The sequence below is a fragment of the Somniosus microcephalus genome, chromosome 4, assembly GCF_052327205.1.
Source record: "Somniosus microcephalus isolate GS21.2 chromosome 4, FLI_Smic_1.0, whole genome shotgun sequence".
Classification (NCBI taxonomy): domain Eukaryota; kingdom Metazoa; phylum Chordata; class Chondrichthyes; order Squaliformes; family Somniosidae; genus Somniosus; species Somniosus microcephalus.
In genome coordinates this window covers 337,413,793-337,430,827 of record NC_140990.1, presented here as the reverse complement: position 1 = coordinate 337,430,827, position 17,035 = coordinate 337,413,793, and the positions used below count along the sequence as shown (strand labels likewise).

Sequence of the window (17,035 nt, the reverse complement as noted above, 5' to 3'; positions counted from 1 at the left end):
GGGTGTAGCGGTTTATTGTTTGGCTGTAGTCGATGACCAGGCGTTGTTTCTCGCCGGTCTTAACGACCACAACCTGGGCTCGCCAGGGGCTGGAGCTGCCCTCAATAATCCCCTCCTTCAGGAGCCGTTCCACTTCGGTTTTGATGAAAACCCTGTCCCCGGCACTGTATCGCCTGCTCTTTGTGGCGATGGGCTTACAGTCGGGGGTGAGGTTAGCAAACAGTGGGGGGGGTGGGACTCTGAGTGTGGAGAGGTTGCATCTAGTGCGCGGCGGGCAATTTGGAGGCTGCTGGCTGCGGACTGTGAGTGGGGGGAGGGGGCCACCGTACGCCATCGTAACGCTTTTGAGGTGGCACTGGAAATCCAACCCCAGTAGAACGGCAGCGCAGAGGTCGGGCAGGACCAGGAGTTTAAAATTATTGAACACAGTCCCGTCTACTACTAGTGTCACCACGCAGTAGCCGCCAATGTCCGCTGACTGGGACTCGGAGGCCATAGAAATCCGCTGGTGCGCAGGCAGGACTGGGAGAGAGCAACGCCGCACCGTGTCGGGGTGGATGAAGCTCTCTGTGCTCCCGGAGTCAAAAAGGCAGTTTATTGCATGGCCGTTTACCTTAACGTCCATTTTGGACCGAGCTAGCTGGTGCGGTCTCGTTTGGTCCAGCGTCACAGAGGCCAGCGTAGGGGTCGGTGTGTCGCTGCGAGTATCAGATGGGGGGGGGTTGGCGGTCTGCTGCGTCCCGGCTGGTGTCCAAGATGGCGGCGCCCATGATTCCCATGTGGCTGGAGTCGTCCAAGATGGCTGCTGCTGCGGTGGTTCGCACATGGCTGGGGAGGCCCAAGATGGCGGCTCGCACGGCCCACACGCGGCGCTGCTGGCGTTCGGGGTGGCTTTGGCCTTGCAGACGCTGGCGTAGTGTCCCTTTTTCCCGCAGCCCGAGCAGGTTGCATTCTTCGCCGGGCAGCGCGCTCTGGGGTGTTTGGCCTGGCCACAGAAGTAGCATTTCTGGCCTTGGGATACTGCTGTCTGGCTTTGGGACACTGCTGCGGTAGTTGGGCCGTTGTTGGGCTGTGGCTGGGGTGGCACGGTGCTATGGGGCTGTCCTACCGTGTCCCAGGTTGTCGTTCCCCGCGGCGTCCACGGTGCAGAGGAGTAGGCATCCATGCCCCGGAAGGCTGCGTCCAGCGTTAGTGCGATGTCGGAGGCTTTGTCGAGGGTGAGGTCACTCTGCTCCAGCAGTCGCTGTCGGGTGTAGTTGGACCTGTGGCCCGCTACGAAGGCATCCCGGATCAGTTCCTCCGTGTACTTAGTGGGCGTTACCGCCTTACACCCACAGGCCCGGCCAAGCACGGACAGTGCTTGGAGGTATTCCTCAGTCGATTCCCCAGGTTGTTGCTTGCGACTCCCCAGAAGGTGCCTAGCGTATACTTCGTTCACAGGGCGCGTGTACTGGGTCTTGAGGAGCTGGAGGGCGGCTGTGTACGAGGTCGCATCCCGGATGACTGAGTACACTCGGTGGTTCACCTTGGAGAACAGGACAGACAGTTTGTCCGCATCCGTTTCGACCGCAGTGGAGGCAGTCAGGAATGTCTCGAAGCACGTGAGCCAGTGAGCAAACTTGGTGGAAGCGTCCGCTTCCCGACTGTCCAGGTCCAGGCATGCTGGTGTGAGGATCTTCTCCATTATAAAAAATTTAGTTAATAAAATTGATGCGCCATCAATTACTCAAAAGACTGAAGTTGAGCGAGTAACAATCAGGCTTTTATTAACTAAAGAATGAAGGTCTTGTCTCGAGTGGTCGACCCGTCCAGAATACTAAGGGACTGGGAGGTAGTCACTTATATACCTGGAATAGTGGGAGGAGTCAGCCGAGGCATGTCCAGACCTGTACCTAGTGGAATACACATACAGACACAGACAGGTATGACAGTGGTTTACCACAGTGACCATGGACTGTATTTGAGCACAAATGATTTGCTTCATTCTGTCTACAACCTGGTCTTTTAGCAGCTAATTCCTTCACCTAGAAAAGCCAAGGGTCGGCTCATGGTTTGGGTCACTCTGGTGACTTTGAAGATCGTCAAATCATGCAACACCACCTGGCACAGGGGCCGGGGTTTCAGTCTTACCCTTGAAAGTATCAGTGGCAAGCTGCTTAATTGTGCTGCCTGATCTTTCTCAGGAAAGGACAACGATAAAACATTCAACAGCAAATTCTCATGCAAGTTGGCAAACTTTTGACTTTTCCAGCCCAGCGGCCCACATCAGCCATTAACTTTACATCAGGAGCACGCATAAATAACTGCTTCATGCATGCCTGTAACACACAGGGTCCAGGCAATTACCTTGGTTACCTCTTTAACCTCCGTACTCTCTTTTCCCTTTATCACCTCCTCACCTTCATATGTATAGTACTACATTGGGGCAAACCCCACAGAGAATCAAATACAAAAAAAATCACATTGTCCCACTATTTTCCAGCTCTGTGTGAGTCCATTAAAAGGCCTCCAGGATAAAATACTCTGACACCTATTTATTGTAACTGATATTCTTTGTACTGCTTAGGGAATCTTGCATTTTATTGGATCGATTTACATTTAAGAACATAGAAATGGGAGGAGGCCATTCAGCCCCTCGAGCCTGTTCCACCATTCAATGAGATCATGGCTGATCTGTATCCTAACTCCATTTACCCGCCTTTGTTCCACATCCCTTAAACCCTTATCTAACAAAAATCTATCAAGCTTAAGTTTGTAAATTTTCAATTGACCTAGTCTCAACAGCTTTTTTTGGAGGGGGAGAAAGTTCCAAATTTCCACTACTCTGAAGCAGAGATCATGCCAACTTTTAAGAACAGGTTATTGTAGTTGGTTGAAAGACTTAGTGAACATAGCCTGGCCATCGAAAAAGGCAGACACAGACAGACCCGGCTGCCAAGAGAGGACAGGATATGCTCTCACTGCAGTCAGGGAGTGGTGGAGACAGAGATGCACTTCCTCACAGCTTGTGGAAAATATCAGGGCATCAGGGAGAATTTCTACCAAAAATTCACACAAATATGCCCTGAATTCAGAAATTTGAATGACGACCAAAAACTCCCATACCTACTAGGGGAACAGAGAAACTGTGTAACCTTAGCGGCACACTATGTTACAGCTTGCCATAAACAGAGGGACAACCAGTAAACCTAAGAAAAGAGTATATACAAATTATACGAATGTATATTTATACACTCAGGGATATATCTGTTTATACAATGTATGAATAGATCTGCGTTTATGTGTTCAACCATAAATGTTTTTCGATGCTTTGGCAACATAAGATGTACCTTATCATGCCAATAAAGCGATTTGAATTGAATTGAATTGAATTGAAAGAAAGGGGGCTAAAGCGATATTGGTCAGGGTGGGCACATGGGATTAGGAGTGCTGTTCATGTGGCGGATAAACACTAACAAGGATTGCTTTGAACAAACAGTCTGTTTCCATGTTGTAATTTCTATGTAATTCTATGAGCAAACATGGTCAACTGATAAAATCTCAGTCCCTTCTAATGGCTTCTCCTGCTTCCCATTAACACAACACCTATTTTTACATTTTTTGTTAGGGATACAGGTAATGCTTTCAAGGCCATATTTATTGCCCATCCCTTAGTGACACTGACAAGGTGTCAGTCTTGTCTCAGTTGGTCGCATTCTCGCCTCTTAAGTCAGAAGGTGTGGGGCCAAGTCCCACGCCAGAGACTTGAGAACTTAATCTAGGCTGACACTTCAGTGCTGAACTGTAGATGAGACTTTAAATTGAGGCATTGTCTTCCCTGTGGGCTAGACAGACTGGATGCAGGGAGGATGTTTCCCCTGGCTCGGGGGTCTAGAACGAGGGGTCACAGTCTCAGGATATGGGGTAGGACATTTAGGACTGAGATGAGGAGAAATTTCTTCACTCAGAGGGTGGTGTACCTGTGGAATTCTCTACCACAGAAGGCTGTGGAGGCCAAGTCACTGAATATATTTAAGAAGGAGATAGATAGATTTCTAGACACAAAAGGCATCAAGGGGTATGAGGAGAGAGTGGGAATATGGTATTGAGATAGAGGATGTGCGGGTTAGGTTGATTTGGCTATGATAAATTGGCCCTTAGTGTTAGGGGATTAAATACGTGGGGTTACGGGGATAGGGTGGGATATGAGTCGGTGCAGGCTCGATGGGCCGAAATGGCCTCTATCTGCACTGTGGGGATTCTGTGATTCTGTGAGGATCAGCCATGATCATATTGAATGGCGGAGCAGGCTCGAAGGGCCGAATGGCCGACTCCTGCTCCTATGTTTCTATGTTTCTCTCAGGTGGGTGTAAAAGATATCATGGCACTATTGGAACAAGGGCAGTGGAGTTCTCCTGGTGTCCTGTCCAATATTACCCATCAACCAACATTACTAAAACAGATTATCTGGTCATGCGTCTCAATGCTGTTTGTGGGAGCTTGCTGCACACAAATTAACTGGTAACAACAGTGACTACACTTCCAAAGTACTTTATTGGCTGTGAAGTACTTTGGGAGGTCCTAGGGCTGCAAAAGGCACTATATAAATGCAAACTCTTTCTTTCTTTTACTGTTTTTACAATGGAGTGGCTTACTAGACCACTTATATGAGGCAACCGTATACTGGAGTCTGTAGGTTCCCTTCCCTAAAGGACATTAGTGAAGCAGGTGAGTTTTTACAATCCAACAGCTTTCGTAGGCATCTTATTCTCCTTCTGAGTTTTAGGCCAAATAATGCCCACAACTTTTTGCTGAGCAATTTGTTTCTATTATTTCAGGGTTGAACGAAATAAAAGCTTTTTTTCTGAAAATAAAAAGGAGTTTTATTCAATTCAATTAAAGTGGACATGATTTGTATCTGCTAAAAGCACCAATATTTTGTTGGTCATGATGAGTAACATTTGGTTTATAATATATCCTGCATAAATCATCTACTGCGTTAATTACTTTGTCATGATGTCAATAGCAAAGCTGGGATACATGAATAAACTGTTCAGATGACCTTTTGCAAACCCTACAGTGTTACCTGATTCACATTACACATTTAGAACCTGTTGTTATTATGTGTCCAGGTCTATTTTAGTGGATTTAGCTCATTACAACCAGCCTGGGGCTGACTCATATTTCCTACAGTCTCCTGACACTAGACTAAAATCACCCACTCATTTTCAGATCAGAAATAGTATAACTGGCTACGATTTCCAATTCAATTATTTAAGAAGACTGCACAGACTCGCTCCAGAGCTGGAATGTGGCCATCGTCAAGAAAACAATGACAACATGAAGCAAATTTGTCATGGATGAAAAGCCACTCTTCATGGTGATGGCATGAGAACAATCTTTGGCTTATAATAGCGTTGAATCATTTTTATCGCCTCACGCAACATTACGCAATTTTCTCGGAACATAATGTGAAATGGTTTGGCAAAAACCAGTGATGATTATGGGTTATCGTCCGAACGATGGAAGATGGAGCTGGGAAACAGATTACGAGAGGTTAGTAACCAGGGTGAGGAAGACCAGCAGATGACCAGGCAAAAAGTGCACATATCATGATAGAGACACAGCATATGCTTTATGACACCTTCATTTAGCCACAGTAATGGTAAACAATGCATGCACAATGAAATGAATTGAGATTGTTCGGTACAATAATAGTCAACAGGAAAACGAACTCACCCCACATTAACAGCAGAATGACAATATTTCCACGTTATTCATAAAATATTTTATCACAATTTTTACTTTTGGTTTTGAAACAACAAATTAATTAACATTTTGTAATGACTGTTTTAAATTCATCTCATCACAAAGGATTTCTGACAGGTGATAAACTTAGATATTTAAAAAATAGATAAACGATAAAAATAGACCAACATGACTTCAACCAATTATATCTTGCTCTTACAAAAAATAGAGTCTCTTTAATATTTTTATATTATCAAAATAAGAAACACAATAAGGATCAAAATATTTTACAGTACATCAGCTCTTTTATTATTTTAATAGGTTTCATCTAGTTAGTTCTGATTTTGAACAAAATACATTATAAGGGGCGGTCAATCACTATTTTTAAACTAAAGATTGCATTTTATTCTACAATGCACCTTCAATATTACAAACAGTGTTACTATGACAGATGCTTACTTGGCCTTGGCAAAATCTCCATATAAGCCAATATCCACTCCATTATAAGCCCCTAAAAAGCAGAACTATTTATCCATCTCCAGAAGTTGGCAAACACTGACATTTGACTGTGTTCACATTTTAAGAATGTACAATTATCTGTATTCTTGGGGGGCAGAAAGTTTGATAAAAACACATAAATTCTAACTTTTCTACCAACTGTCTTGATGGCTTCGTGGCTAAAGGTGCTCTCAGAAGTAGTTCTGAGCTATATTTTTTTTTAATTCATTTTCAGGATTTATTGCCCACCCTTAATTGCCCTGACAAACGTGGCGCATCTTGATACGACTGGGGATTGCTAGGCCACTTCAGAGGCAAGAGTCAACCATGTTAAGAACATAAGAACATTAGAAATAGGAGCAGGAGCAGGCCACAAGGCCCCTCGAGCCTGCTCCATCATTCAATAAGATCATGGCTGAACATCTACATCAACTCCACCTTCCCGCCCTATCCCCGTATCCCTTGATTCCCTTAGTGCCTAAAAATCTATCGATCCCAGTCTTGACTCAGCATCCACAGCCCTCTGGGGTAGAAAATTCCAAAGATTCACCACCCTCTGAGTGAAGAAATGTCTCCTCATCCCAGTCCTAAATGGCCGACCCCTTGTCCTGAGACTATGACCCCTAGTTCTAGACTCCCCAGCCAGGGGAAACAGCTTCTCAGCATCTACCCTGTCAAGCCCTCTAAGAATTTTATACGTTTCAATGATCATTGCTATTAGTTACAGTCACTTGAACAAACACATTGCACCAGCAGCTTTGACTGTTGGTTATAGTATAGAACTGGAGGGCCCAAGTTTAATTCCCAGTCTGTGCTACATTACCTAATCTCAGCTGAAGCAATAGTTGGGATATTACAATTGCCTTTAGTATTCCTGAAGGAGGGAAAGGGAAAATTAGCCAGAGTCACAGCTGTAACCCAGCAAACAGTCACTGCTTTCAGGAGGGGAGGGGAGTTCAATTATTTTGTCTCAATTTCATCCTGTCCTCTCCTAAAGTTGAAGTACAGGTCCAAGGGCACTAGTGTACCTCGCCCAACTGCCCATTTCTAGGCATAAGTATCATAGAAACATAGAAGATAGGAGCAGGAGTAGGCCATTCGGCCCCTCGAGCCTGCTCTGTCATTCAATGAGATCATGGCTGATCATCCAAACTCAGTACCCTGTCCCTGCTTTCTCCCCATATCCCTTGATCCCTTTAGCCTTAAGAAATATATCTAACTCCTTCTTGAATATATTTAATGAATTGGCCTCAACTGCCTTCTGTGGTAGAGAATTCCACAGGTTCACCACTCACTGGGTGAAGAAATTCCTCCTCATCTCTGTCGTAAATGGCTTACCCCTTATCCTTAGACTGTGGCCCCTGGTTCTGGACTCCCCCGCCATCGGGAACATCCTTCCTACATCTAGTCTGTCTAGTCCTGTTAGAATTTTATAAGTTTCAATGAGATCCCCTCTCATTCTTCTAAACTCTAATGAATATAAGCCTAATCGACCCAATCTCTCTTCATACGTCATTCCTGCCATCCCAGGTATCAGTCTGGTGAATCGTCGCTGCACTCCCCCCATGGCAAGAACATCCTTCCTCAGATAAGGTGACCAAAACTGCACACAATACTCAAGGTGTGGTCTCACCAAGGCCCTGTACCAAGTATCAAGCATGTTAAGAACATAAGAACATAAGAATAGGAGAAGGAGTTGGCCATTTGGCCCCTCGAGCCTGCTCTGCCATTCAATAAGATCATGGCTGAACTTCTATATCAACTCCACTTTCCCACCCTATCCTCATATCCCTTGATTCTCTTAGTGCCCAACAATCTACATTGACACTTGTGAACGTAGACAGTGAGTGTCAGCAGGCTGTATGATTCTGGAGGGCCTCACAACTGAGCCTGATCAGTCTCCATATGATGACTGCACATGTACACCTTCCAGCAGGGGTCACTATCTAATGATCAGGAGTGAAAACCCTGGCGAGTTTTTTCCTTGCTTAAAACCAGGGGTGCTGTGTTCAATTGTCGTGCTCTACCACCGCCCAACTGGGATGAGTTAACTCAACACAATCTGAGAACTGACCCCAAGGCATTCCTGGTCTGTATAGCTCAACCCTACAGTAAGCAGTGCACTTAGTGACTGAGCCAAAGAGAGGAGCTTTTGCATAAATTGTTTTTACTGAACAAATACATTACCACAGGCGTTTGCTTCATACTATGGTCAAGAACCTGTATAGTACTGTATGTACTATCAGTCGGTCAATTCATCATTAATGATCCTACCTTCTAAAGCAAGTAATCTAAGATAATTCCTGCTAACAAGGATTGACAGCACCTATAAGTATCAGAAAATTCCCAGCAGCGATAAAAGTAAATAGATTGAACAAATCAAATGAGTATTTATTGGTTTAGTTAAAGGATTCGTTCCTGTAATCGATTAGCGATCTACAAGGTGGGACAAAACAAAATCCAAAATGTCAGTAAATTATGATTCAAAAAATATTGAGGAAGTTGACCTTCATCACAGAAGATTAGGAAAAGTACATCAGGAAACTGTCAAAATAGAGGAAAACCAGCAATATCTGCAATTAATATTTGATAGACTATTCCTAGCAATGCCAGATATTCACCACAGATAGGTCCTTTATTGATGTAAAATCAGTAATAGCCACAATTATATTTCAGCATTTAATGGACTACTCTTGTTGATTCCAAATAGTGGCTGCAGACGAAACCAATGCCAAAGAGGAATATTCCAGGTGGAAAATATAAAGATGCTCAAGGCCATTTAGTCAGACTAGATTATTATTACATATCCGTCAGAGCACCTTCTACCCTACCAACCACTTGAGAACTGACTGCTCAGCCTGTTTGAACTTGGATGCTGCATTCCTTGTGCGTGCTCAGCATGTCTTTTATAAGTGCTGACTGCTAAAGTATCTCAGGACAGCAGAGACTCTGGTATGAAGTGGGAAAATAGCAATGAGTAATATCACAAAAAGTAAGGGAAAACTAGCTTTGTCTTTTTATAGTAAGATGTCTTGAGGCAAATATTCTTTTTTCAGCTTAGAGGCTGAAGGATTATTCATTTATTGTTTAGTCTCAAAAAATATGTCTTTCAACATAAAACATAAGCTTCAATTTACGAGGTACTGAAAAATAAAGGCGCACTGCAAGAAGGAAAATGTTCATCGAAGTGCCAAATATAGCAGGATCATTTTTGTTTGTTAATTATTGGACACATTTTTCTACAGTCGTGAAGGAAAAGGCTTTGATTATTTTTATGAACCCACCCTCCCTAATTTTAGCTAGGGGCTATATATAATGGTTTGTTTAATCAATGGGATAAAATCTTGGTATATTAAATACCGCCATTTTTAATTATGATGTTTTAATTATCATGAAGATTGTTAAGTTAACCAAAATCAATACATCTGTAATTATTAGTGGAATATATTGTTAGAAAATTGTTTTAAAATGTTCACTATATAAAGACAAGATGGCAGCAGGAAAGTGAATCTGTTGATTTCTTTCCAAGTAATCACATTTCCACAACTGTTTTACACTTCTTACCGTTACAGTCTCCTCCACTTCATACTCTTCATATTCCTCATATTCTCCCTCTTCGTCTTCCATTTTTACTGCCTGTCAATGACGGAGCGTCCTAAAATAACGCAAGATGTCAGATTCTAAACCAATACACCAAATGGGGAAAAAAAATACGCAGGTAATTCTGAGAAAGGAGTAAAGAGCGGATCGGTAAATGCAAATTATTTTAAGGGGCTCTGTAATAGCATCAGGAAAGAGGCGAGCTTTGAGGTGCTCTATATACACATCTAGATAGACGTATAATGTACGGCAGACATACCGTGCACAAAAATACTTGCTAGACGTCAGCAATAAAGTATAACCAACGACCTCACAGAAATGAGACTGGGCACTGTCCAATTGCTGTAGGAATGTACTCCCTTCACTTTCTGCAGCCCTTTAAGTTACAGCTGTAAAAAATGGGGACAGTAGGTGAGGTGCTGCTGTCTGATAATAATTAAATAAAATGGAACTCCACTTATTTCTATGCACAGTTTTGATTCAAGGAATGATACGATGGTTCTGTCAATATTAAGGCTCAATGGGTGGCGCAATAAGGGGGGGGGAGGGAGGGAAGTGTCTAGATCAAGTAGCGAGGGCTTGCAACAGCTGTTCCTAGGCCTCGAGTTATTTGTCATGTAAGTTAATACCACTGTGTGATTGGCTGGTTTAGTTTAGCTAGCTGAGTTGCAATTCCTTCTGAGGTAAGTAAAGGCCATGGCTGCATGGTTAAATTTAGGAACACAGGCTGTTGAGCTCTTTCAGAAAGTTCTAATATTAAAAGAAAATAACCAATAGCCTGGATATGATTCCGCGATTAACACAAAACCAGTGCAGCCGTTACCGAGAATACCCCGTGTGGGGAATGTCCTAAAACTAAGCACCAGCCAGATTCATAGTTGAGAAGGTTTACTGTACTCTAAACAGAGGTCAAAGACCCAATCTAACCCATCTTGACTAAACATATTATAAAGTAACTAAAGCATATATCAAATACAGCACCGCCTTACAAGAACACACTTACAATCAGCATTCGAGACAGAAATAACAAAATCTTACCCGTAATTTTTTTAAGTAATTTTCCCCCAGCAGCTACAGCCTCGCCAGCGCTCCCCTCCCAAGAAACGCTGGACAAGAGCTACTAGCTGCATCAGCGTCTAAATTATCATGCGAACCGGCAGACCAATCAGAAAGTGCTTTACTCGGGTTTCAGATGCTAAATATACCTAGTGACCCCTTCAATAGCCACCTGTTCAGCAAACCCATGGAGGGACACCAGTGATGCTGGCCAAAGGCTTGGATGATCTCAGACAATGCAAATTCAATGGCTGCAGCTTCCCGGTCAGAGGACTATTTCAGCGGCTCTCGTTTCAAGTTAGTAGCCGTGGAGATTTTCTCTGCTAAATTTTGTGACTGTAATTCATTGTTTCCATTGAGTGTGTAAACATCTGTCGGAAGGTGATAGGACAGGGACTTCAAAAGGTCGAACTCGGCAACTTTTCAACATTCCTTTTTGACTATTAGTGAGCACCTTGTTTACTTTGGGAGTTGTACCCATAATATCATCTAATGGCTGTTACCCATGGGAGGAAAGAACTCCATAAGTTTGATATACTTTAGCAGGGAAAGGCTGACTGCTGAAAAGGTTGAGTTAAAATAGAATTAATGGCCCAGAAATTAGGTTCGGGGGCTTGCCGCGCGTGCAAGCCCCCGATGTGCACTTACCCGGCGCGCCGACAGCTGAAGCCTGGGCCTGCTTGCATTTCCTGTCACAGGCCCGGTTCAGCTGTCGGCGCGCTGTGCTTGCCTGATTCAGCGGCGTAGTTAGTGCGATGTGCCGGCTGGGATCAGGTGAGCACTGGGCAGCCAATCAGGGGAGGGAAAACTTCATTCATGAGTTTGATAGTAAGAACTGTCAAACTCATGAAAACTACGGGTGCCCAAAACACTACTTAAACTTTAAATAAAATTTTAAAAAACATCCCACTAATTAAATGAACTATAAATAACTTTAAAAAACTATTTTAAACAATTATTCAAATTTTAAAAAATAATAATTTTTTAAAAAATCGGGTCTAAAAATACACTTACCTTACTGTAAAGTCCTTAAAAACAATAAATCTGTGGAAAAAATGTTATAATTTTAAATAATAGACCACTTACCTTAAAGAATCAAGTCCTTACGTCTCCTCTTTACATTCGTAAAAAGTTGAGGCCCTTACACACGGGCAAACCTGTAAAAAAGAAGGAAGTTCAACGCGTGCCCGCAGAGTCCTGCGCGCACGCGTTGGACCTCTGAACCCCTTGGAGGAAATGCCGGTTTCCCGCGCATGCGCTGTGCATGCTGAAATCCGGCACTTCCAACGGGCCCACGCGTGAGTACCCCGTCCGTACTCACGCGTTGGGACCCGACGTACTGGGCCAATAGATTTAACTAGATTTGTGAATTAGCAGGATTGTGACGGGAATGCTGAGCTGTATCCTGTATTCATTCCTCTTCCATTGAACAATTCCTTCCTCCCCAGTGCCCCTCAGCAGTTTTCTTTGTTAACAGCCATCTTTATTTTCAGAATGTCTCTCATTCATTTCGTTTAGAATTTCTAACACAAGGTATCACCCCCTCCACAACGACATCATACACGGTACATCCTCTGTGCTTGTTTCCTGTTTCTCTGTTTGGAAATAGTGTTGTATGAATGAATTATTTTCAGATCAATTGGTGGCAGCTAGGCCTAATCGATGCTGCTCACGCTTGACATCCTAATACAGGGCATCATGTCAACCCGTTTCAGGCTTATATTGTTTGAGATTGCACAATGACTTTGAAAGGCCATGAAGGACTGGACGTAACCAAAATATTGATATTATGGTAATAGTTAGCTCAACCCACACGACACGAGGGAAATGAGATAATGGGTGTGTCAAATGGACAAAGCTAAGATCCATCTCTTCAGTTCTGATGAAAGGACAACGTTAGCTCTGTTTCTCCCCACAGATGCTGCCTGACCTGCTGAGTATTTCCAGCATTTTCTGTTTGTATTTAAGATTTCCAGCAGCCACAGAATTTTGCTTTTGATCTGACTCTTCAGTTGACTTTTCTATCCTCAATTCCCCGGTGTAACACAACAACAACAACTTGCATTTATATAACCCCTTTAATGTAGTAAAACATCCCAAGGTAGATCACAGGAGCGTTATCAGACAAAATTTGACACCGAGCCACATAAAGAGATATTAGGACAGGTGACCAAAAGCTTGGTCAAAGAGTTAGGTTTTAAGGAGTGACTTAAAGAAGGAAAGGGAGGTGGGGCGGTTTAGGGAGGGAATTTCAGAGCTTAGGGCCTGGGCATTTCTGTGGGTTCTAACTTGATGATTTGCTCAGGTTCAGCATCACCAGCTATCCCTGTAAATAGGCCTCACATCTCCTACAAGCTGGAGTGTGCTTCTTAACCTGCCCAATATCTAAGTAAATGACAGTGAGACCCAGGAACCGAACAGACTCTGATCTACTGGAATGTGCCACATGCTGCCATGTTACTGCCCCTGTTTGTGGTAGGCAGATTGATTATACACTCTATCAGGCTGAGGCTCAGGCTATAAATCAAGAGATCATTTACTTAACATAGAAAAAATAAGTTAATTATATTCAGTACAAAAATATACATATTACAGTGTTACACACATTATGCTATTATATATACATCATAAACGACAAAAAACTATAAACTATGCTTCTAGAAACATAGAAACATAGAAACATAGAAGATAGGAGCAGGAGTAGGCCATTCGGCCCCTCGAGCCTGCTCCGCCATTCAATGCGATCATGGCTGATCATCCAAATTCAGTACCCTGTCCCTGCCTTCTCCCCATATCCCTTGATCCCTTTAGCCTTAAGAAATATATCCAACTCCTTCTTGAATATATTTAATGAATTGGCCCCAACTGCCTTCTGTGGTAGAGAATTCCACAGGTTCACCACTCTCTGGGTGAAGAAATTCCTCATCTCAGTCCTAAAGGGCTTACCCCTTATCCTTAGACTGTGACCCCTGGTTCTGGACTCCCCCGCCATCGGGAACAGCCTTCCTGCATCTAATCTGTCTAGTCCTGTTAGAATTTTATAAGTTTCAATGGGATCCTCTCTCATTCTTCTAAACTCTAGCGAATATAAGCCTAATCGACCCAATCTCTCTTCATATGTCATTCCTGCCATCCTAGGTATCAGTCTGGTGAATCTTCGCGGCACTCCCTCCATGGCAAGAACATCCTTCCTCAGATAAGGCGAACAAAACTGCACACAATACTCAAGGTGTGGTCTCACCAAGGCCCTGTACAACTGCAGCAAGATATCCTTGCTCCTGTACTCGAATCCTCTCGCTATGAAGGCCAGCATACCATTTGCCTTCTTAACCGCATGCTGCACCTGCATGCTTACCTTCAGTGACTGGTGCACAAGGACATCCAGGTCTCATTGCACTTCACCTTTTCCCAATCTATTGCCATTCAGATAATAATCTGCCTTCCTGTTTTTGCCACCAAAGTGGATAACCTCGCATTTATCCACATTATACTGCATCTGCCATGCATCTGCCCAATCGCCCAACCTGTCCAAATCATACTGGAGTTTCTCTGCATCCTCCTCACAGCACACACGCCCACCCAGCTTTGTGTCATCTGCAAACTTGGAGATATTACATTTAGTTCCCTCGTCTAGATAATTAATATATATTGTGGATAACTGGGGCCCTAGCACCGATCCCTGCGGTACCCCACTAGTCACTGCCTTCCACTCGGAAAAAGACCCGTTTACTCCAACTCTTTGCTTCCTGTCTGCCAAACAGTTTTCTATCCAAGTCAGTACCTTACCCCCAATCCCATGTGCTTTAACTTTGCACACTAGTCTCTTATGCGGCACCTTATCGAAAGCCTTCTGAAAGTCCAAATACACCACAGCCACTGGTTCTCCCTTATCTATTCTACTAGTTACATCCTCAAAAAATTCCAGTACCTTTTGTAAATCCATGTTGACTTTGTCTGATCCGGTCGCTGTTTTTCGGCTGCTGTGCTATTACATCTTTTATAATGGACTCTAGCACTTTCCCCACTACCGATGTCAGGCTTACCAGTCTATAATTCCCTGTTTTTTCTCTACCACCTTTTTTAAATAGTGGGGTTACAGTAGCTACCCTCCAATCCATGGGAACTGTTCCAGAGTCTATAGAATTTTGGAAGATGACTAGCAATGCATCTATTATTTCTAGGGCCACTTCCTTAAGTACCCTAGGATGTAGATGATCAGGCCCTGGGGATTTATCGGCCTTCAATCCCGTCAATTGTCCTAACACCATTTCCCTACAAATACTGATTTCATTCTATTTCTCCCTTTGTTCCCCGACATCTCTGGGAGATTATTTGTGTCCTCCTTTATGAAGACAGAACCAAAGTATGTATTTAATTGGTCTGCCATGTCTTTGTTCCCCATTATAAATTCCCCTGATTCTGACTGCAAGGGACCTATGCTTGACTTTACCAATCTTTTTCTCTTCACATATCTATAGAAGCTTTTACAATCAATTTTTATGTTCCCTGCAAGTTTACTCTCATACTCTATTTTCCCCCTCTTAATGAATCCCTTTGTCCTCCTTTGCTGAATCCTAAACTGCTCCCAATCCTCAGGTTTGCTGCTTTTTCTGGCCAATTTATATGTCCTCTCCTTGGATCTTATGCTATCCCTAATTTCCCTTGTTAGCCACGGTTGAGTCACCTTTTTTGTTTTATTTTTATGCCAAACAGGATGAACAAATTCTGTAGTTCATCCATGTGATCTTTAAATGTTTGCCATTGCCTATCCACCGTCAACCCTTTAAGTAACATTTCCCAGTCCATCCTAGCCAACTCGCGCCTCATACCATCGTAGTTTCCTTTATTTAAAATCAGTACCCAAGTCTCTGAATCAACTACTTCACTCTCCATCTTAATGAAGAATTCTATCATATTATGATTGCTCCTCCCCAAGGGGCCTCGCACAACAAGATTGCTAATTAATCCTTTCTCATTACATAATACCCAGTCTAAGATGGCCTGATCTCTAGTTGGTTCCTCGACATATTGGTCCAGGAAACCATCCCATATAGACGCTAGGAATTCCTCTTCCACAGTATTGTTACTAATTTGGTTAGCCCAATCTATATGTAGATTAAAGTCACCCATGATAACTGCTGTGCCCTTATTGCATGCATCCCTAATTTCCTGTTTAATGTCATCCCCAACCTCAACATTACTGTTTGGGGGTCTGTATACAACTCCCACTAATGTTTTCTGCCCCTTGGTATTTCTCAGCTCTACCCATACAGATTCCACATCATCAGAGCTAATATCCTTCCTTACTATTGTGTTAATCTCCTCTTTAACCAGCAATGCTACCCCACCACCTTTTCCTTTTTGCCTGTCCTTCCTGAATATTGAATACCCCTGGATGTTGAATTCCCAGCCTTTATCACCCTGGAGCCATGTCTCCGTAATCCCAATTATATCATATCCGTTTACATCTATTTGCGCAGCTATTTCATCCATCTTATTATGAATGCTCCTCACATTAAGACACAAAGCCTTCAGGCTTGTTTTTTTAACACTCTTAGACCTTTTAGAATGATTGTTTACTGTGGCCATGTTTGATTTACGCCCTTGATTTCTCTGACTTCCACTTTTGCTTTTCTCCTTCCTGTCTTTTGCTTCTATTCTTGCTTCCCTTTCCTCTGTCTCCCTGCACAGGTTCCCAAACCCCTGCCATTTTAGTTTAAACCCTCCCCAACAGCACTAGCAAACACTCCCCCTAGGACATCGGTCCCGGTCCTGCCCAGGTGCAAACAGTCCAGTTTGTACTGGCCCCACCTCCCCCAGAACCAGTTCCAATGTCCCAGGAATTTGAATCACTCCCCCTTGCACCCTTCTTCTAGCCACGTATTCATCTGAAATAGCCTTCTATTTCTACTTTGACTAGCATGTGGCACTGGTAGCAATCCTGAGATTACCACCTTTGAGGTCCTATTTTTTAATTTACCTCCTAACTCTCTATATTCAGCTTTTAGGACCTCATCCCATTTTTTTACCTATATCGTTGGTACCTATATGCACCACGACAACTGGCTGTTCACCCTCCCCCTCCAGAATGCCCTGCAGCCGCTCCGAGACATCCTTGACCCTTGCACCAGGGAGGCAACATACCATCTTGGAG

The 17,035-nt window shown here is 43.5% G+C and overlaps 1 protein-coding gene and 1 long non-coding RNA gene across 22 annotated transcripts in view; one reads left to right on the top strand and one right to left on the bottom strand.

Annotated features, from left to right (window-relative positions):
* The window catches only part of neb (nebulin), a 347,384-nt gene extending 336,439 nt beyond the window's left edge, over positions 1-10,945 (bottom strand). For 12 of the 20 annotated variants that reach the window (XM_085986911.1, XM_085986914.1, XM_085986922.1 and 9 more), the window contains exons 1-3: positions 10,864-10,943; positions 9,790-9,880; positions 2,347-2,415 (exon numbers count right to left, since the gene is read on the bottom strand). In XM_085986911.1, the coding sequence (XP_085843037.1) occupies positions 2,347-2,415; positions 9,790-9,852 (132 nt within the window). In that variant the 5' untranslated portion in view covers positions 9,853-9,880; positions 10,864-10,943. Of the gene's footprint in view, positions 1-2,346; positions 2,416-9,789; positions 9,881-10,863 lie in introns of all 20 variants that reach the window. The other 8 variants (XM_085986920.1, XM_085986925.1, XM_085986926.1 and 5 more) reach the window with 3 other exon arrangements.
* A 121-nt stretch (positions 10,946-11,066) lies between these two features.
* The window catches only part of LOC147120704 (uncharacterized), a 57,108-nt gene continuing 51,139 nt past the window's right edge, over positions 11,067-17,035 (top strand). For both annotated transcript variants that reach the window (XR_015078226.1, XR_015078225.1), the window contains exon 1: positions 11,067-11,178. This is a non-coding gene — a long non-coding RNA (uncharacterized LOC147120704). The remainder of the gene's footprint in view (positions 11,179-17,035) is intronic.